This window comes from Coccinella septempunctata, chromosome 1 (assembly GCF_907165205.1).
Source record: "Coccinella septempunctata chromosome 1, icCocSept1.1, whole genome shotgun sequence".
Taxonomy (NCBI): Eukaryota; Metazoa; Arthropoda; class Insecta; order Coleoptera; family Coccinellidae; genus Coccinella; species Coccinella septempunctata.
In genome coordinates, this window is record NC_058189.1 from 57,359,272 (window position 1) to 57,382,025 (window position 22,754).

At 35.7% G+C, this 22,754-nt stretch overlaps 1 protein-coding gene across 3 annotated transcripts in view; it reads left to right on the forward strand.

Moving 5' to 3' along the window:
• LOC123317817 (midkine-B-like) overlaps positions 1 to 22,754 on the forward strand; it is a 145,658-nt gene that overhangs the window by 32,802 nt on the left and 90,102 nt on the right. For all 3 annotated transcript variants that reach the window (XM_044904434.1, XM_044904439.1, XM_044904429.1), the window contains exon 2: positions 18,053 to 18,179. In XM_044904434.1, the coding sequence (XP_044760369.1) occupies positions 18,053 to 18,179 (127 nt within the window). The remainder of the gene's footprint in view (positions 1 to 18,052; positions 18,180 to 22,754) is intronic.

Genomic DNA, 22,754 nt, shown 5'->3' on the forward strand with positions numbered 1-22,754 from the left:
TAAAGGAAAAAGTGTTTGTTTTGGCCTCAATAATCTATTGTTGAAATATTTGTACTAGTCAAAGACTCACACTGTATATGGGGTGTTCCTGAATTGGAATTACAGACGAAGAGGGGAGATTTCTCAAGTGATTTTGAGAAAAAATAAATCACATGAACATGGGATCGCGAACCTTTCGTTCTCGAGATATAGGGTGTTAAAATTTGAAACTCAATTTTTATTACAATTTTATTTTGCTGAGGATTTCGAGAGAATAGTTCAAAATTTGTTTCTCGAAATCGGTAGCAGATAACAAAACTACAAGTGACCATAGTTTAGTATGAAACAAGATTCTTTTTACATTATTTCAAATTAACAGTGGCTCACCAAAAAAGAGTTCTGGACGAAAACAGGGGAGAGTGTTCTTGAAAAAATACCACCCTGTAGATTTGCTATCGAAATTGGCATGTCACATAGTGTGAACTATCAATTGTAATGTCTATGCTAAATTTCAGTTCAATATCTTCTGAAGTGTAGATACTACGAGAAAAAAAATTTGAAGAAAATTCAAACTTTAACACTCCCGAAAACAAAAGGTTTGCGATCCTATGTTTATGGGACTTTTTTATATTACTTCAGGAATCTTCCCTCTTCGTTTGTATCTCCAATTCAGGAACAACCTGTATATATGTATATCGCTCAAGGAAAAATCTCGCGAATATTTCGAACGAGCGTGAAATACTTCAATCAAACATCAGTTTGAAAATAACTCTTCAGTTATCGCTCGGCACACGATACCTACTCCCATTTTTTCGTTTTTGCTTTTATCGCGAACCCCAAAAAATCGAACAATGCGCACTCATCAAGACCCCCAAAACAAAGAGCCTTTCTGTTTCCGCGAATGGAACATATTAATTTTCTGTTCCTCGCTGCTCTTTCCGGCCCAGAGGGTTGTTGCGAGCGGTGCTTGTCATGATTACCAATACGTCAATCACTGGTCCGGGAATTAATAGCCGGCAAGATTAGATATTGGACAGGAAGTGATTGATTCAACCGAATTATGCAATATTCTGGAATGTCCAAATATGTATAGCGAACCGTAGAAAATAAAGGGGCAGTCGGGATATTCTTTCATTGATATCAATCCCACTAACAAAATTAACAATGTGCGTCAATTTTGAAAGCGATTTATTGGTCCGGCATGCTGTACCCTAGAATAGCCATCTGTCGAAAATATACAAGTTGAAAGATTTCAACTTGTATATTTTTCAGTCTTTGAGCTTTCCTATATATCTGCGAAAAAATGTCATATGTGATACAATAGGGTGCATGTGTTTGCTTCGGTTCTGATCTCTAAGAGAACAAGAATCAGATACTTAAGAAATCGGTAATTTCAATTATGAGAAATCAAGTATTTGATCTCTAAGAAATGGAGGAGCTTATTTCCAAAAAACCGATGATCGGATACCTGAATCTAGTATCTGATTTTCAAGGAATCGATAGCCCTATCTTTAATAAATCGAAGGTATCTCTTTCTCTTTATCTCTCCAAGAAATCGAATATATAATTTCTATAAAATAAAGAATCTGGTAGCTTAGAAAAAGTGTCTATCATCTCTGAGAAATCGATAATCTAATCTGTGAGAAATCGAGGATCTGGTCTCTAAGAAGTTGAGGATATGTTCTCTAAGAAACGGAATATCTGTGTGACGTTATCGGGGAGGAAGAGGTTGATAATTGGATTTCTAAGAAATCAGGGATTTTAAATATGAGAAATTGATTATATGATCTCTAAGAAGTTCATCGGGTTATCGGGGAGGAAGATGTGCAGGTTTATAATTGGATTTCTAAGAAATCAGGGATTTTAAATGTGAGAAATTGAGTATATGATCTCTAAGAAGTTCATCGGGTTATCGGGGAGGAAGATGTGCAGGTTGATAATTGGATTTCTAAGAAATCAGGGATTTTAAATGTGAGAAATTGAGTATATGATCTCTAAGAAGTTCAGTATATGATACCTAATAGAGGTTATTTTCTCTAAGAAACGAAGTATCTGTGTGACATTACCGTAGATCAAGATTTGCACGTGGATAATTACATCTCTAAGAAATCTAGGATCTGATCTGCAAGGAATCGAAATATTATCTTTGGGAAATTGAACAGCTGATTTCTATGATATCGAAAATTTTATGTCTAAGAAACAGGGCATCTCATCTCGGAGAAATTGAGTATATGATCTCTAAGAAGTTCAGTATATGATCTCTAACCAGTAGAGGCTATGTTCTCTAAGAAACAGAGTATCTGTGTGATATCACCGTAGATTTGTACTCCGATAATTACATCTCTAAGAAATCCAGGATCTGATCTGCAAGGAATCGAAATATTATCTCTGGGAAATTAAACAGCTGATTTCTACGATATCAAAAATTTTATGTCTAAGAAACAGGGCATCTTATCTCGGAGAAATTGAGTATATGATCTCTAAGAAGTTCAGTATATGATCTCTAACCAGTAGAGGCTCTGTTCTCTAAGAAACAGAGTATCTGTGTGATATCACCGTAGATTTGTACTCCGATAATTACATCTCTAAGAAATCTAGGATCTGATCTGCAAGGAATCGAAATATTATCTCTGGGAAACTGAACAGCTGATTTCTATGATATCGAAAATGTTATGTCTAAGAAACAGGGCATCTTATCTCGGAGAAATTGAGTATATGATCTCTTAGAAGTTCAGTATACATCTCTAAGAAATCTAGAATCTGATCTGTAAGGAATCGAAATATTATTTCTGAGAAAGTGAACATCTGATTTTTATGATATCAAAACTTTTATGTCAAAGAATCAGAAATCCTATCTCGGAGGAATTGAGTATATGATCTCTAAGAAGTTCAGTATATGATCTCTAACCAGTAGAGGCTCTGTTCTCTAAGAAACAGAGTATCTGTGTGATATCACCGTAGATTTGTACTCCGATAATTACATCTCTAAGAAATCTAGGATCTGATCTGCAAGGAATCGAAATATTATCTCTGGGACACTGAACAGCTGATTTCTATGATATCGAAAATGTTATGTCTAAGAAACAGGGCATCTTATCTCGGAGAAATTGAGTATATGATCTCTTAGAAGTACAGTATACATCTCTAAGAAATCTAGGATCTGATCTGTAAGGAATCGAAATATTATTTCTGAGAAAGTGAACATCTTATTTTTATGATATCAAAACTTTTATGTCAAAGAATCAGAAATCTTATCTCGGAGGAATTGAGTATATGATCTCTAAGAAGTTCAGTATATGATCTCTAACCAGTAGAGGCTCTGTTCTCTAAGAAACAGAGTGTCAGTGTGATATCACCGTAGATTTGTACTCCGATAATTACATCTCTAAGAAATCTAGGATCTGATCTGCAAGGAATCGAAATATTATCTCTGGGAAATTGAACAGCTGATTTCTATGATATCGAAAATTTTATGTCTAAGAAACAGAGCATCTTATCTCGGAGAAATTGAGTATATGATCTCTAAGAAGTTCAGTATATGATCTCTATTCAGTAGAAGCTCTGTTCTCTAAGAAACAGAGTATATGTGTGGCATCACTGTAGATTTGTACGCCGATAATAACATCACTAAGAAACCTAGGATCTGATCTGCAAGGAATCGAAGTATTAGCTCTGGGAAATTGAACAGCTAATTTTTATGATATCAAAATATGTCCAAGAAACAGAGCATCTTATCTCTGAGAAATTGAGTATATAATTTCTAAGAAGTCATTATATGATCTGTAACTAATATAGGGTCTAAATCTAAAAATCGGAGTATCTGTGTGAGATTACCGTAGATCAAGATTTGCACGTTGATTATTACTCTAAGAAATGTAGGATCTGGTAAGCAATCGTAATATAATCTCTGAGAATATCTGATTTCTATGGTATCAATAATTCAATCTCTAAGAATAAGAGCATCTTATCTCTGAGAAATCGATAATCTGATCTCTGAAAAATTAAGGATATGATCTCTAAGAAGAGTAGCTGGGGAATCGAGGATCTAATCTCTAGAAAAAAGTTGAAATTTGTTTACCTCTACCCTTTGCCTGATTTGTTTTAGGTTCCTTCAAGAGTAACATTCAATTTAATTCACAACGATGATATAATGTCATAATGTGCTGTGGTCAATGGAAAGAGATTATAATCTTATCGTATTATACCTACCGTCATTTGGCCTGCTTTGTAGTGGGCAGGTATTATCAGATTCGACGAACTCGTCCCAGATGAATAATTTCCGAAAAATCACTTCCGGATTATAGGGGGAACTCTGCCCCTGAAGGGTGGGCATTGTTCAATTGACATTCCTCGAAAAAAAAAGCCTGATAATGGCAGTCCTTAATTCCGTGTACAAGCGTAAGCCTTGACTCGTCTCTCGATAATTCCTGCTCGAAATGAAATCCGAATGTAAAAGGAGGACATTCCTGTTAATTCCCCGGAATTTTTCCTTTCATTTTCCTCCGAAAGGAGGGAAATTGAAGGGGACCGCAAACTGATGATTCTCTGTTATATTCCCATTAGTCCCTGTAGTCTGGCATTAATGAAATTAAGTAAAACACAAGGGAAACGAAGATAACTGTATTTCTTCGACTAGAGGCAACATACGAAATACGGTTTGCGGTATATATCGCTTAAGCCGGGGTCTTAACAACGACTGGTGGTCGCGTAGATTAATTTCGTTCGACCGAGCAACATCAATTCGTTTTCCAGGAATCCCTTGGCGGAAATGTGAAAATTGAGTTCGTCGAATTGTTGCAACATCTGCATGATTATGTTTAATGAAAGTTGACGTTGGTCATATGAGGACTAGTCATCCTAAAAGTTCCGAAATTGTTTCACCAATTCAAGCTGTTATTTCGTCGATTTTAAATATTTTTATTTGGAGAAAATGTTGGAAACATATTAAAGTTTAACAAAACTCTGTCATTCTTCTATATGTCCACCCTTGATGAAGGTATGTTCAACCTGAAGCGCCTCGAAACAAAAACCCTTAGGACAAAGTTTATCACGGAACTTCAATATGCAGACGACTGCTCACTTATCGCTAGCAGCCCAAAGGATCTACAGATGATGTTGTACACCTATCAACATACATACGAAGCTTTAGGCCTTGGGCTCAATATTGACAAAACCAAAATTCTGGTAAGTGCGCCAGAAAACCTTCAAACAGATATCAGCCTGGAGGATGAAATTTTATATCAGGTCGAGCAGTTCAAATACTTGGGAAGCTTCATGAATACTAGGGCTAACCTAGACACGGAAATACACAACCGTTTCAATTCGGCATCACGGACATTCTGGAAGCTAAAGGACAGAGTGTTTCAAAATAACGACCTCAATCTGAAGACCAAGACAGCTGTTTACAAAGCAGTGGTCCTCCCAACGCTTCTTCACGGAAACGACAGCTGGACGCCCTACAATTGACATATTAAACAGCTTGAACGAAAGCAACAACGTCATCTAACACAAATAATGCACATCAGGTGGTTCCACAAAGTTTCGAATGCAGAAGTCTTGCAACGCGCGAGTTGTACAACAATTGAGACTCATGTAACGAGGGCCCGACTCAGATGGTGCGGCCACATTCTGAGGATGCAAGACACAAGACTCCCCAAAATGGCTCTGTATGGCGAATTCATAGAGGTAGCTCGGAAACCAGGAGGATAGTATAAGCTGTTTGGGGATATGCTGCATAAATCCCTAAAATCAGTTAATGCCAATCATAACTGGGAACAACTAGCGTTAGACGGATTACAGTGGAGGTCTATGGTCTACAGTTATAATGGAGACTCGAGAAGAATACAGCGGCGGCCAGATCTGCTTGGTGACTATCCATGCCCGGAGTGTTTAAGGATCTGTAGGTCACTGTTGGGTCTCTTCAGTCACAGGAGGGCACACAGTCGCAAGAAGCTCTAAGAAGTTATAATCTTGATCTTATCGACAGTTTTGATTTTGAGTTGTTGGTTTTTTCTCGGTAACGAGATTCAGCAATGAATGAATGAATGAATGTCCACCCTTGGCTCGGATGACATCTTTGATTCTGCCAATGAATGCATCGCACGCTGCTCGAATGTGGGCTTGAGCACATTTTGCACTCCAAAGTACTCCAAATGGAGGAATCCATCGGGTTCAGATCAGTTAAATATGGAGGCTACTGTTGTGAGGAAATGAAGTTGAGTTTTTCGAGCTTCATGGGACGGTTCCGAATCCTGTTGGAATGTCCATGCTTTATTACCGAAAGTTTTGTGTGCCCACAGTATTAAAGCAGATTTTAAAACCTTTTCGAGATAAATATTTTTGTTGATTTTGACGCAATGGTCGATAAATACCAGTGGAGAAATGTCCTTTTGTGGTTTTAAACATAAAATAATAAACTAACATATGTCAATTTTTGAATTCGCCGTCATTAACCGTTTGGAAAATACAGCAGTGTGAAGTTGGTAACACTTCGAGTCAGCAGCCTGGTATTTATCGTTTAGAAATGACACCGATAGCAAATCTGTAGATTTTCCTTCCATATTTTCCACCTAACCATTCCGAACACGATGGAAATACAATGGAAAACGTCAAAGTGCTTTCAAGATCTCCGTGGGAGCTGGCTCATTCGTGAATACATTCGAGTCTTTCTATTTTAACCTCACAAAAAAATTATACCGAGAACAACACGAGATATATTTTCATGAAATTCATTTTCAGTCTGTTACCTGAGATGCCGAGAAAATCTGAAACATTATCATGCTTCTGTCACTTCCAGTTTAACTTTTTTCATTTTTTTAAATGGCATGCTCAAAAAATTAATCCCTGTCAAATTTTGATCTGCCTTTGATCATAGGATTTCACTGATATTCCGAAACACTTTATGGTTATTCCATGTCACGAAGAAAACATAATTAAGTTGAATTTATTCGAAAGAATTCCTGTTAAAACTGCCATACATTTGACTTTTTTCGTCGAAGTACTCCTGAAAAATAACAATAAAAAGAGTAGAATAGTTACGATATCAAGAGTTGCAATGAAACATGAAAATAATGAAGAATTTTTTTTTATAGAAGATTTTGAAAATGTGGTCTTATTTGTAGACAAAAATATAATATTTTTTGAAAATTTGGTTTCGGAAAACTATAATTTCTCGGCATGCTATACATATTCTTCTACATCTCGGGACATTAAATATCCCCATAGGAAAAAATCTGAAGTCTTAAGTCAGGGGAGAGTAATGGCCCCTTTCTCTTGGAAGTGAGCAGTGGCCATGAACTATTTTTTAAGTAAGGTTGGCATACATGAAATGTCGCTAATATGTCAAAACGACGTTGCCACAAGTATTCATCAAGTCTCAATTTTTTTACCATGCAAAAAGTATCAGGAATAGCTATTTCGAATAGAAGTATTATCATTCTGATAGTTACCCTCGAATAGTTGAGGATTTTATTTCGGGAAAAGATCTGCAACGACAAATTTGGAATTTGTGCACCTCAGTTTCGACATAATACTTAATTCTGATAATTGGAATATGACTTTTCGAAATTTTAAAATCAATGGATTATAAACAAACGTAAAATTACTTTCTTGTGAGATTTTTGACAAACTGACAAGCGTCATAACCTCACATTTTCATATTTACACTATGCAGTGTAGAATAGTCTAATTTTCCGGGCCAACCGACTGCTTTCATGAAAGCGAATGGACTATATTAATAGGTGATAGGATATACGAGGATATATGGATATCTAGTTAGCCTAGACCAGTTCCATGCATAAAAAAATATTGCGTTACCATAGCAACGAACAATAAATCATTAGAAGTGTCAGTGTTTGAGGTCAAAATAGTAAACCGGAGTTACTCAATAAATTAAAAGAAAGAAGATGTCTACCGAAATTGTGAAAGTCGAAAAATTGGAGTTCATCAAGTACCTGAATTTAAAGGGGTTAAGAGGTAAGCAACTTTACCAAGATATGCTACCCTTGGTGATCAATATCCTTCGTATGAGACCGTGAAAAACTGGACTGCAAGCTTCAAAAGAGGTGAATTGAAGATGATGACCGATCAGGAAGGCCAGTTTCTGTGTCAGTCCCCGAAAATATCGATGCAGTTCATGACATGTTTTTATCAGAGACCGTCAAATTGGGCTAAAACGGATATCTGAGGCACTGAATATTTGATACGAACGCGTTCATCATATAGTTCACAACAATTTGGACATGAGAAAAATTGCTGCAAAATGGATCCCCAAATGTTTGAATGTTGACCAAAAGCGTGCAAGGGTAGAAGCATCGCGTTCGAACTTCTCAAACCGAATTGTTACTATGGATGAGACTTGGGTACATTTCTACGATCCAAAAACAAAGCAACATTCAATGGAATGGCGACACTCTGGTTCTCCGAGACCTAAGAAGTTTCGTGTCCAAAAATCTGCTGGAAAAGTTCTTGCTTCAGTTTTTTGGGATTGCCACGGAGTAATCTTGATGATTTTTTGGATAAGTGTAGAGCAATGTCCGGGGAATACTATTCGACATTACCCTACCACTCTACGGAAAAAATCAAAGAGAAAAGACGCGGAAAGCTATGCAAAGTTGTTTTGTTTTTTTGCAGGACAACGCCCCTGCACACAAATCTCATGTTGCCATGCATGCAAAAAATTCGTGATTTAGGGTTTGAATTACTAGAACAGCCCCCTTATATTAGAGTTTGATCCATCGAACTATCAGATTTTGCTTCATCCGACTATCATCTCTTTCCTCAACTGAAAAAAAGTTAAAAAGGTCGTAAATTTTCTTCCAACGAGGAGGTAATAGAAGTTGTGGAGGTCTGGTTTGCAGAGCAAGAACAAACATTCTTTTTGAAAGGTCTAGAGACGTTGAAGGTTCGCTGTAATAAATGTATCCAGTTGTGGGGAGAATATGTTGAGTAATAAAATATTTTGATATCGAAATTTTGTTTGGTCCTATAGTAGGCTGAGAATTTCTCAATAAACATATCTTCGTATCAGAGATAGAAATGACTTTTTTGTGAGATCATTAGAACGTTTTCACAATTCCATTGAAGAAGACGCGGATGATATATCACAGAAAAATGGAAAAATTTACAAGCCTATAACTGCGAATCGCCACGAAAAATTGACCAAACTGACGCATTTCAGCGTCGGATAACGAATTCAAAAAGAAATTTGCATCCGCGCCGAATGCATTCCGCCATTTTAAATGCAAATCCGCCGTTAATATTTCATAACAAATTTTCACGTGTTATTGTCTGGCATAATTTATGCCACTCTGCAGCATTAAATTCGCCTCGGTTTTTGTTTGCACGAATTACATCATGTACGTAATTTCGGAATAGACTGCCGCGCGGCCGTTCCAGAGAGATGCGGCAGAAGCGTTCTGCATTAATTGTCTTCTGAATATTAATTACGAGATATGAGACCGACGCCGAGCGCCGGCAATGTGCGAGATAAGGTGGGTATATTTTCATTAAGAAGTGGCACTTAGTACGATTAAATCACGTTTTTGTTTCGCGTTTGAATTTCACGTTCTGGTGCATGAGCGGCGAGGCGATAATATATAACGTATCTCTGCGGAGAATACCTCGGGATTTTCATATTTGTAATAGGCGGTTCAACGCCCAGGGAGATCTGCGTAGTCGTCAATCTTTATCTTGGAATTTTCTTATTTGTCAACTCCCTGAATAGTCCAGTCACCTTGGGTCCCATTGGGGATTCAATTCTTTCAAAAGGTTTTGTTTAGTTCAGTTTATTACTCACAAGAAGTACGAAATGTGTACAGGGTATTCCAGATTACTTGTTTTTGGCTGTTTATGGTACTTCCGCACTAGATAGGTGAAAACGTGGAGAGGAGTCATGGGCTCGATTTTTGTGAAAAGTCCATTTTACGATATCTTCATTCGTATTGAACATATAGGGGAGAGTTGGACAAAACAGGATAGTTCGGTAGAACGGGATATCAGGCAAAAATAAGCAGGGCCATTTGACGACAGGTAGTATAACTCGCTGTGGATAAGGTATCTTCAAATATAGCAGTTCATTATTCAAATGAATTGTAAATCTGTATCGTGTGATAAACTGCAATTCGTGAAGGTAGTGTTATACTATTTAGTTTTGCCGGTAGTTAATGCAGAATTTTTCAATTTGAAAAACGAAAATAAATAACGATGAGTATTTCATATGAAAATTTGAATGATTGACTATATTTCGTGATATTTTCATATATGAAAAAATATTTATTTTTTCTCGTAAAAATCCTGAATAAGATTTTGGATGACGCGGTCGGGCAGAATGGGATACCATGCAGTCGGGTAAAACTGGATACTATCCCGTTTTGCCCAACCAAGAGATCTATTGGTTTCAACAAAGATTTTGAATTCAATTGTTCAACAAGTCTAAAGAAGGATGGGAAAATATGCGAGAGAAACGAATCGGCAGTAATAAACAAGAATAAAGAGAAGGTAAAAAATATAATATTTAACAAAAAGTCGACAAAAGAGAAGAGAGGAAGAAACAAAAATTGTAGTAGTTCAGAAGATGAAGAGGAACCCGATGTAACATGCATTTATTGTTCAGAATTGAACTCTAAATCAAAGAGTGCTAATGGTTGGGTAATGTGACAAGGACTGTCGTATTATATTTGGTCTTACGAAGCTTGTCCAGGGTGGAGAATGATGTTGATCCGTACTCGTGCGATTTTTGTCGTTGCTGAAGTTCTGTTCGGTTTTCAATTTCAATAGATATTTGACTCTGATAAATAATCATTTTCATTTTCATTCATACATCATCCCATTGAACCCGACTAGGAGGGCAAAACAGGATACTTTACCTTTTATCACAAACATTACTTTTTCCACATAATGACATAATCATCAAACAATGAAGGAATGCTCGATATTCAATGTATAGAGGAGACAACAGAGAAGTTATTGTGCAGAAGTAGCCGTTATCAATAGCTTGTTTAGGGAGTTATGAGTTATATAACGTTAGCTATATAAGAGTTTTATCCAACTCTCCCCTAACCAAATTTTTGATATTTTGTCGATTTCGAAAATGTGCCTTAACTTCTTTATTTTCGAAAATATCTGAAAACGATAAAAAATTCCTACAGCCTTCTTCACTGGGAATACAACAGTATATTCAATAACAATAACCGGAGATTACTATTCGAAATTACTGACCACTCTACTGGAAAAAATTGAAGAGAAGAGACGCGGAGGGCTATCCAAAGGTGTTTTGTTTTTCCAGGACAACGCCCCTGCACACAAATCTCATGTTGCCATGCAAAAAATTTGTGATTTAGGGTTTGAATTACTAGAACACCCCCCTTATTCACCCACCAGATTTGGCTCCATCTGACTATCATCTCTTTCTTCAACTGATAAAAACTTCAAAAGGTCGTATAGAAGGACCTCATGCACAGCTCAATAATATATTATTGAAGTTCATTTTTTGAGCACTTAGTGTGCTAATGATTCGGGATGGGATAACAATTAAATTGATATCCATAATGTCAGCAGGTGGTATTGAAATCCTTAAAAACTGGACCGTTATCTCATGAATGAACATGAAATATAATTTCGATCGTTTGTTTCTACTTTGAAACAAGTGCATAGTGCACAGTGAAAATTGAATTAAGCAGGAAAAATCAATGCTGAAATGAAAAATATTTCAACTGATTCAGAAAGTAGAGATTTTGGTTGGAAAAATTATGGGGAACAACATTCAAGCCGTTGCAATAAATATGGGATATTGGGATGAATAAGATGAGTAAAGTAAAGTGAAATTACAAAAATTGAGTCGAGAAAATTCGTCCTGCGAAGCAGGTGTCAACAGCTAGTCCTACAATAAATTTTTCATTTTCGAATATTCCACAACAACCATGTCTTTGACTCGTACAAATATTTTAACAGTAGATTCTTGAGGTCGAAAGACACACCGTTTTCCTATACCTGATAAAAAGATACAGCCATTTTAAGATTTCATAATGAGCTGTGTCACCCCTATACAAATAAAATTACCTTCAGAATAATTAGCTAAATCTATGACACTACACATCCGTGGATCTTTTAAACAGAATTGTATTCAACCAAAGTACCCAATTTTTCATATTTCACAGATACTTTTTAATATTCGAACATCAAATTAATCGAAAACGGCGCATTAAACGAGATAATATGATGAAAACTTTTATTTTATATCAATATACAGGGTGTTCCAGATCGTAACCAAGAAATTTTAACCACGTATTCTACATCAAAAATAAGCCCTAGTTTGTCATATAAACATATGTCGAGAAATGTTTCCTCTCCGAGATACGAGGTGTTAAAATTATAGAAAAAAACCATGTTTTTTATTAATAACTTTCACACTGCTTGAAATATTTTTATGAAATTTGAGACATAGGTGTTGAGCGTCAAGGAGCAGTTTTAGCATAATATCATTTCTTTCTATTCTACCAGTGGCGTCCGTACTACAGCGAGACTGAATATTTTCAGATAAAAAAATGATACGCCACTAGGTTTTCCAAAAATAAAAATTAGTATTTAAATCCTTATTTAATTTGGAGCAAATTCGGTCTCTTGACTTTTTGCTGTACGAAGCACCGTTTCCGGTTAAAAAAATAAAACACATTATCATGTATGAAGAAAACGCGAAAATTTGATATAGCAATAAAAAGCCTACTACGGTTTTGTAGCAATATTCTAAGATCAGATAAATTCAACACACACACAACTCTATCTTCTTAAAGTTCGTTTTGAGTGTGGTAGTTACACGTTTCGTTCACAAAAATAGTCTTATTATTATTATTATGTACCTACCATATCAAATTTCGCTGTTTTCCTCATGCATCAGAATGTGTTTTATTTTTTTAACCGGAAACGGTGCCTCGCACAGCAGAAAGTCAAGAGACCAAAATTTTCTTCAAATTAAAAAAGGATTTAAATAGTAATTTTTATTGTCGGAAAAACCGGTGGCATTTTTTTCTCTGAAAATATTCAGTCTCGCTGCAATACAGACGCCACTGGTAGAATAGAAAAGAAATGATATTATGCAAAAAGTGCTCCTGGACGCTCAAAACCTATGTCTCAAATTTCATAAAAATATTTCGAGCAGTGAGAAGATATTAATAAAAAACATTTTTTTTTTCTATAATTTTAACACCCCGTATCTCGGAGAGGAAACATTTCTCGACATATGTTTATATGACAAACTAGGGCTTATTTTTTATGTAGAATACGTGGTTAAAATTTCTTGGTTACGATCTGGACCAGCCTGTATATTATAATATCAAATATTCTTCAGATAGCGTCCAACTTAGTTGTAAGAGTTGGGTTCTTTGAATTTTTAGTATTTCTATGGTACGTAATGGTCATAATGAGAGAACTGGAAGACGTAGGTGATATCTTGTGTTCGAAAAAGATTCATCAAATGAATGAAAAACTATATTCCGAAACTAATTTCATTCGATAAAACCGTTTGCGAAATTGAACTGAGAATAGAATTTTCCAAAGATTTTCAACAGCCTGTATCTTTTAGACCGATCCGATTAGGAAAAAATGGTAAAGGAAAAAAGTGTTTCTTTCAACCTCAAGAATCTACAGTAAAATTGTTTGTACTAGTCAAAGACTCACTGTATATTTGCGCTGTAGATTCATATTATGAAGAACTAGCATAACTTTCGAAAAGGAAAGAAGTAAGAGGATTAGTCGTGTCCACCCATGAGCTGAATATAGAAGGCAAATAGACAGATACAGCTTCACGTTTGCCCGAGATCATAATCACCATGAAATCTGGCAACCGAGCCTCGGGGAAAACGAAATTATAAAACTGCAGCGTTTCGGGACATTTCAAAAGCGGCAATAACGGCCAGGATGTGGGATTTACGTGTCGAGTGTATGAAATTATTAATGATGCTCTCAGACGAGGCCGAATGTCGCCTTCTTCTCCACCATTCCGTTTTATGAATAATGAAGTCCGTTGCAGTCGCTTTTCGAGCTACGTTCATCCGCCACCGGAGATCCAGGTAAAAATGGTAATGAATTAACGGTTGAAGGGCTTCTCCTTTATATTCCGTACATAAGTGGGTAACTATATGTGAGTAACCTAGAAATAGGTTGGTTGCGATGTAGCGAAGTCTCGCAGGGTTGAAAGGGAATGAAACATCGGTGAAATTCTCTAACGATGTGTTTTGGACATAAATATTTCAATCAAGCAATCGTTTAAACTGTAAATGAATCGCCTACAGGAATTTGATATGTGATAATAAGGCAAGGGTAGTTCCCCGGCTAGAAACTAGAAACGTGACCGAATGGACGCCCAAGATCTACCACTTCTGCACAAGATCGGTTTCTGAGCATGCCTTCCCGTAGAGGGACTAAGTGTTCTTGTCAAATTATACAACAACGGCTTTTGAACGCTTCTATTGAAACAATTCGTTGAAGATTTCCAGACGTCAATCTATATTCTCAACGTCTTTTGAGAAGGATTCAGGTATCTACAAAACATAGAACTGAAAGTGATTAGTGTAGCGAAGAGTTCTGAGTGGAAACGCGTAGAGTTTGGGGCTCCTCAGGGGTCCATTCTTGGGCCCATATTGTTGTTATTCAATATATATGACATACCAGCAAATGTGCAGTAAGACGGGGCACGGTACTCTTCGTGGATAATAATAATAATTTTTTCTCTGCAAATTCGACAATACAAAAAATATCAAACAAACCTCTTTTTTTATTATTGATGAAAATGAAGACGAGCTTTCGAATAAATCATTATATACACTTGTATTTAAGCGGAGGAATGGTATCACTTAAGAATGAGTAAGGAGAAGGCTCAGTATTCAACATCTGAGAACAGCCAAACAATGATTCGAGGTATCTTCATCCAACCAACCAAATCTGGGTTTCGGAGTACACAAAGATGAGCTCAAGTTATTAGTGGCGACCTATACCATTGGAAGAACTAAACAAATTGCAGGAAAACTAGTAGCCAAACACCCTACCATGGATTCTTCAACAACCCTATAAGTTTTGGAGTGTTATACTGGGGTGGAACACATCAAAGGGACAGAATATTTGTGAAGCAAAAGAGATACGTGCCATCTGTGATCTAGAATATAATCAAAGTTGTAGAACTTATATCAAGCAGGAAAACATTCTGACTATACCTACATACTTGCATGCATACTATATGTGCACAACACTGTCGACACTGAAGAAGTTACAGAAAAAAATATAGTGAAAACCATAATCATAAAACAAGAGGTGCAAACAAGTTCAGAACAATATATCATAGAATATCAGCTGTTCAATTCAGGGGAATTGCATGTATTCGGGGACTGACACAGAAACTTTCCGATCGGTCGTCACCTTCAATGGAAAATTTACCTCTTTTGAAGTTTGCTGTCCAATTTTTCACGGTCGCATACGAAGGATTGATCACCAAGGGTATTAAGCATAACTTCGTAAATCTGCTTACTTCTTAACCCTTTTAAATACAGGTACTTGATAATGGCCCGATACTCCAATTTTTCGATTTTCACAATTTCGGTGGACATTTTCTTTCTTTTAATTTATTGCGTAACTATGGTTTACTTTTTTGACCCCAAACTTCACACTGACACTTCTAATGAGTTATTGTTCGTTGCTATGGTAACGCAATATTTTTTTATGCATGGAACTGGTCTAGGCTTACTAGATATCAATACATCCTCGTAATGTATGTTGATGATTCTAAAAAAAAAATATGTAAATGTAAAAAGGGATTTTAATATCTAGATCTCAGCAGGTGATAGGTCTATTTTAAGCTCACGTTTTTCTGTGAACCTCATACTCGTCGATTGTTGTTTCAAGGGGGGAATACAACAATTTTCACTCAGGACTCATATTCAAACTCCATAAGCTTGGGTGTCCAGTATATATGCTGAGAATAATAAATGACTTCCTTAGTAATAGGTCTATACAAGTTAAAATAAAAAACGCATTGTCCAACGAATTCTTTCCAAAGCAAGGACTTCCTCAAGGCTCTCCACTATCACCATTCCTATAAAATATATATAGCTCAGATATATAGGTAACAGAAAACAACACAGAACGCACAACCAGGATGAATTCATATATGTTACAGTTTGCTGATGATACCACCCTAATTGCACATGGCAAAACTATATCGGACATGATGAAAAAACTGGAAAAGATCAAGGAGAAGATGACCCAATGGATGAACAAGTGGAGAATAAAAACAAATCCCAAGAAGTCAAAATTTATTATATTTTATCACAAGATCAACCATAACTCGCCCGTAATTAATCTGGACAATACTATATTGAAGCCCGTAACAAACTGCAGATACCTCGGTATGATAATTGATAGTAAACTCAACTTTAAGATGCACATCAACTCCACCAAACAAAACACTATCACGAGAGCTAGCCACTTCAGGTCACTCACTTATAAAGATCAAGGCATAGATACAAACACAGCATCAAACATCTACAAAATGATCTGCAGACCTCTTCTTGAATATGGTCACCAGATATTGGGTTCTTGCAACAAAACTACGATGAGAATTATTGAAGTAGCGGAACGAAGCAGTCTACGGAAAATAACCAAGTTGAGACATCCCAACAATCCACTTCACAATCCATCTAACCAGTAGGGGAGACTAGGGAGCATTGATACATGGGGAGGCTTGATACAGGCTAATATCCGCGATCTGTAGCCGTTTTCAAAAGTATTATACTAGTGAACACTATTCTTTGGCAGAGGGCATTGCGTGACGTTAATCTGTAGGTCTAACAGTAGTTTGTTTTTGAAATATTCAACGAAGAGTGTTTCGAGGTGAGAAATTGTAAGTTTTTACTCAAGTTACCTAAGGGTTTTATGATCATGCATTAATTCTTCGGCATAAACAAACATTTCACTGGGAAATATGCATAAAACTACTCAATTCACAGTTTTTTTCGCTTTTCAAAATATATGGGTATAAGATGAAAACATAAATCACTTTAAAAATTGCTTTCAGGGAGGTTTGAGACATTTGTCGTGGGGAGACCTGATACATGTATAATCTTAAAAAATATTCCGTAGATAGTTGTATAGGCCTACATGAAGGCGTCTTCACCATCCAACATATCAAAGGGATTTTAAAAAACCGTACAATCCCCATGTATTTAACGAGGCCGACTTTTCTTGTGTGGAAGTGACTAACTGACAATTTCCTGATTTTTCTACACCTATAGGACCAAAGCAAGCCAGTATCATTGCTGACCTACCTACTGAGCTGAATAATCCTCTCGATTACTCTCCCAGTACATCGTATCAATCCTCCCATATGTGGGGAGGCTTGAGACAGTTTGCATGTTTTTGTGTTCAACGTTCTGTACAGAATAAGATGTTTATGTTTTGCGACTTCTATATTTATTTTGTTGAACGATTAATTGAAGAATTATATAATATAAGAAAAGTCCTGCTTCTTCATATAATTCAGTTTCCAGAATGAAAATTCCAAAAAACGTATCAACCCTCCCCAGTCTCCCCTACCTATATGAAAAAACCCAAATAGAACCAATAGCCGACAGAATTCATAGATTGAATAAGAAATTTATTAAACAACACAACAACATAAATATAATTGAGCCACTTAGTCATCTGACGTCCCCCCTGCAGGTATCCAAAAGGAAATTACCTGAACTGCCTCTATTCGAACACTTGCTGAACCAAAGATGAAAAACTCAATACAATCTCTTTCAACATACAATGAATTCACTCAACTTAAAAATTAAACCTTTTAAATAAAAGGTTTAATTGTAAATGTAAATAAATATTTACATTACAATGTAAATAAATATTTACATTTTTATACTTTGTAAAATATGACTCTGTATATGGGCAGGAAGACCTAGGTCGTTAGCCCTTTGAAACATTGTTTCAATAAAGTTTACTACTACTACTACTACAACAATTTCAAATTATCGTTCCTATTAAAATATTACCATGCTATCAAAATCCGTCATTGAATTCCATCATTTCTTTCCAGATGAAGTGGCTTATGTTTTGTGTGGTAGCAGCTTTATTTGTAAGCTTCACATCAGCGGAAGGAGAAATCTGGGAGGAAGATGACCATGAAGTTTTGATAAGGAACGAGAGGGGCACCAAAAACCGCGGTAAGTTGCTCTCTATTATTTTATTTATATCATTTATAACGCTCTCATTAAAAGCGCACCAGATAAGACGAGGCCTCCGTTATTTATAGTGACAGACCCAGTGAAAGGATGATAAGGGAATATATATGATAGAAGACTTGACCCCCGACAGTGTTGACAGCTCATTATCGGTCTATGAGTTTTTGATATTCGTTACTATCGTCTAATTAATCAACTGTCGATTCGAATTCAGGATAGGAGGGATCATATCGATCAGGTTATCGATTGTTATAAAGTGCCTTATAATTGAGTTGGATTACAAGAATTCAAACAATCTAGTGAAATTTTTAAATCAGGTTTATAATTTTCATACGTCAAAGACATAAATCGTGAATGAATCGAGGTACATATACTACATTCACTTTTATTTTAGCACTCGGTTGGCCATGGAAATTTGACACATTTCACTCTGTACGAAAATGTGGGGTTATGAAGCTTGTCAAAACACTTTTTGGTTTCAAATCAACGCTATGTAGCCCGTTCTACGTAAAAGTTTCTCTTATCACGTAGTTTATCACAATGTCGAATCTCTTCGGAAAATATGTGACGAACATAATCGAAGTTTATGCAAACTGATTGAAGGCATACCAAATCTAGTTATTTGCATGGAAAATGCAAAAGATCAGGGTAATATCATAATATGCACTAGCTTGGGGAGAGTTAATATTCGTTATCTTCTTTGGCTGAAGGCTTAATACGTTACATCAGTTGTAAATTTCAAAAATATTAACCCGAAGATGAAATGCATACATATGCTGCAGTGGTTGGGAATGGGTATCTCCCGAAGGAATTAACAGATAATTACAAGAATGTTAAATTCTTCAACAAAAATCATCTTGCATCAATATAAATAATAGGAATTCAAGGAAGTTTCAAGTCAAGATGAACTTCACCTTTGAACAAAAATTTCACATGAATAAAAAATCAACAAGACAACTGGCGCGTATTTGTGGCTGTTCATCTTAATACATTGTTATAATAATAATAATTAGGTATTTTTTGGCACCTTAAGACATTCACAATGTATAGGAAAAGTCGAATGAAAAATAGAGAAATGAATTTTCCGGAACTTATTCTACAATGACATTAATCGAAAATCCTCTAGTAAACTTTTAGCACCAATTCACTCAAACATAAAATTCTCAAATGACACCACTTTTTTGGGTCTCCCAATAGAGGGAAATTCTTTGTCATCCTCTTCATTCACAATATTTCTGATTGTGGAAATATTCAGCTGAAATATAAGTCGTTTAGATTCAGATGAAACATTATATAAATTCTCTTACATTGAATATGATAGATAGATAGATAGATAAATCTTCTTTATTTCAAGTTTTATATAAAAAATTACATAAAAGATGAAATGACGTCAAAAATCAGTACTTATAATTTAGTACAAATTGTCAGAACCAAAATAATCTTCAAGACTATAAGGTTCCAGTTCTATCAAAATTCTCTTAATTAAATTCTTAAACTTAAATACACCTTCTACACACTTAATGTGATGCGGCAATTTATTAAAAACTCGGATACACATATAGTATGGTCCCTTTTCACTCAGAGTTAACCTATGATATGGATAGAAAAGATCTCTATTTCTCGTGGAATAGCTATGATTGACATCGTTTTGGAACTTATCTCTATTCTTGAATACAAACAAAATACATTCATAAATGTACAAGGCATATACAGTCATTATATTCATAAGCTTGAATTTGCCTCTACAAGAGTCCCTAAACTTCATTTTGCACATGGTTCTCTACTCTCTTGTTCGCTACCGTCTGACGTATTGTGGATTTTAGAATATCAGGGTATAACTATTTGAATAGGCGGACCTGAATTCTAAATAGCACTTCCTGAAACCCTGTCTCTTTTTCAATCACTCTCGGCATTTTCGTAACAAAAATTGATATTATTTGTGGCAACGGCGTTATAACATTAACGACATTTCAATCGATATCTGACATTTCATGAGTGCCAACCTGACCTGGATGGAGTATACTATGTTGTTTTTTTACTTTCAATTATTTAAAAAGGTTACACTTATTTCAGTTATATGTATCTTTAAAGAACAGTAAAAACTTGATATGTTTAATCTTCTATAAATATCGAATTGATGTGACCATTACATGATGAAAATCCATAACTATAAGAAACTGAATATCATCACTTTCAATAATAATGATTTTCAAGTTTCAGAGGTCTCTATACTTAGATTAGGTGCTGGAAATATCCTCCTCTTTGCTCAAAACACTTCTCACATATTCTTTTGTCAGGTTCAAAAACGTTATTCAAACTGAAAGGATAAACGTTAACTTTTTTCAATGATTCTATTCTTCAGTCGGTCCAAATCAGAAATACACGGTGTGTGTTACGAGTGGTTAGCCATAAGCTAGTGTGAATACAGCTCATCTAAGCCTTTCAGGAAAGTTGCTTCTTTTGTACTTTACGCCATTAGTTACGGAGATACAGGGTGATTTATGGATTTTGGCCCTAACTTTCGAAATTTATAACGCGAGAATGATTTTAATGAAATTTGTGGGCTCGTCGACTTCCAATAACCCTACAAGATGGCAGATGCAATTTCGAGATACCTACTCAGGACAGTCCTCAGAAAATTGAGAATTATCTTTCAAATATCAAAATCTATCAAAATAAACGATACAGGTCCATTTTTTTAACCGTTTGGAAAATTTTGGGATCTCTGTCATCACAATGACAAATATAAAACCTTAATCTGTGGAAAAATGGCGATTTTTTGATTCTTTCGGCTTTTTCTTATGTGCCTCACGCACAGCCCAATTCTCACACAAAAAGCTGCCATTAACCATACTGCAAGAGCGAACTGAACTGGAAAATATTTCCTCGGCGAAATTCTGCGGCGGACGGGGGAGCTTATTTCGGCATCAATCTTGATGCGTAAAGGTTAAAAACGTGAAAATGGGAGAGCAACATTCTATTGAGCAGCGGTGGGAGCTGATAAATCAAACGGGCTCTTTCAGTAAAACTGGAGTTGAAATGGAAGCGGTCCAATGGAGCTCATAAATAGCAGTCTGGGTGGGAAGTTATATATTCAACTGGTTTTAATTGAACGTAAAAAAGGGATTTATGCGCGTTTAGAACAATGAGGATCAGCGAAGATAGAAAAGTAGCTGAAATAACTAATTTATACGTCTTCAGGGCGCGGGAGGTGCAAAGTTTTTTAATGAATAATGCAGATGATGAATAAAGGGAAAATTATGTTGGGAATTTGGCGTTCAGAAAGAGGCAGTGTTTCATCAGAGAAAAATTTTATTAGTCTCAGTCTGCGTTGACTGTACAGAGCAATGGAAGTTTCATAATGAATTTTATGGTCAAATTAAGGAACATATCTCTCATTTCAGAACAACGAATTGAAAAGAAGCTTCCTCTTTTTTATGGAAAAAACCTTTCGGTTGAATTTCCTGAATTTTTGGGATGTCGTAGTTAAAAAGTGTCCATGGGCACAAAAAATATCGTATGACTAGTTGTTTGTTGTCAAAGATTGAGCTATCAACTAAGAATTTTTGAAAATTTCAAGAATTGATAAAACATCTATGTACAGGGTGGGCAAAATTCGTTGTCTACTGAGGGGATCTCGAGAACTATAGCAGCTAGGAGAAAACGGATGGCACACTCTCTCTCACAAGCTCTTTTTTCATGAGTAATCCAAACCTAAAAACAGAATCGGCCTATCATTTTTAGATTTCGAGTTATAAACAAAAATTGAGATTTTGACGATTCCGAGAAGTTCTCATAACTTCTTTGTTTTTGAAGGTAAAGATCTGAAACTTGAATTTTCTTATGGACTTTCATAAGTAGAATCAACTGACAGAAGATTTTTTTCCAATTCAAAAATAGCAAATTCAATAAAAGTTTGCATTTAAAAAACTGAAAGTTCACCTAATAATTCGAAAAGAAAAAATATTTTGAGCTCATCAGTAGATTCTACGCAAAAAACAGTCTGTAGAAGGTTCAAGTTTCGGATTTGTAACTTCAAAGACAAAAAAGTTATGAGAACTTTAAGAAATTGTCAAATTCAAAAACAAAGTATCGTAGAAGGCTGCGGTTTTCACCATTCTTTGTTTCTCCGAAAAAGAGCTCGGAAATGTGTCATCCGTTTTCCTCTAGCTCTTATAGTATTCGAGATCCTCTCAGTAGACAACGAATTTTGCCCAGCCTGTATTGTGGAAATACGACTCTTGAATGATTTCACAATTTCACGTCTATCTGTTGTTTTGTGCTATTTAACAGAGATGAACGAAGAAAATTTCATATCGATTAACAAAACCAACAAAGTTGAGTCCTTGGGGATTCAATTAAGTCTGAATGGACTATTAGTATAGTCATTTCATGTGAAAAGGTTCAGAAAGAAATACAGTCAAATTGATTAATCAATTCTCATCAGACAGCTCACACTGAGAGATTTTCTTTGTTCATGAAACGAATTACTTCACTTACATTACATCGATTGATGTGAAAATTAACGAATATCACTCTCTAAATCGAAATAGTCAA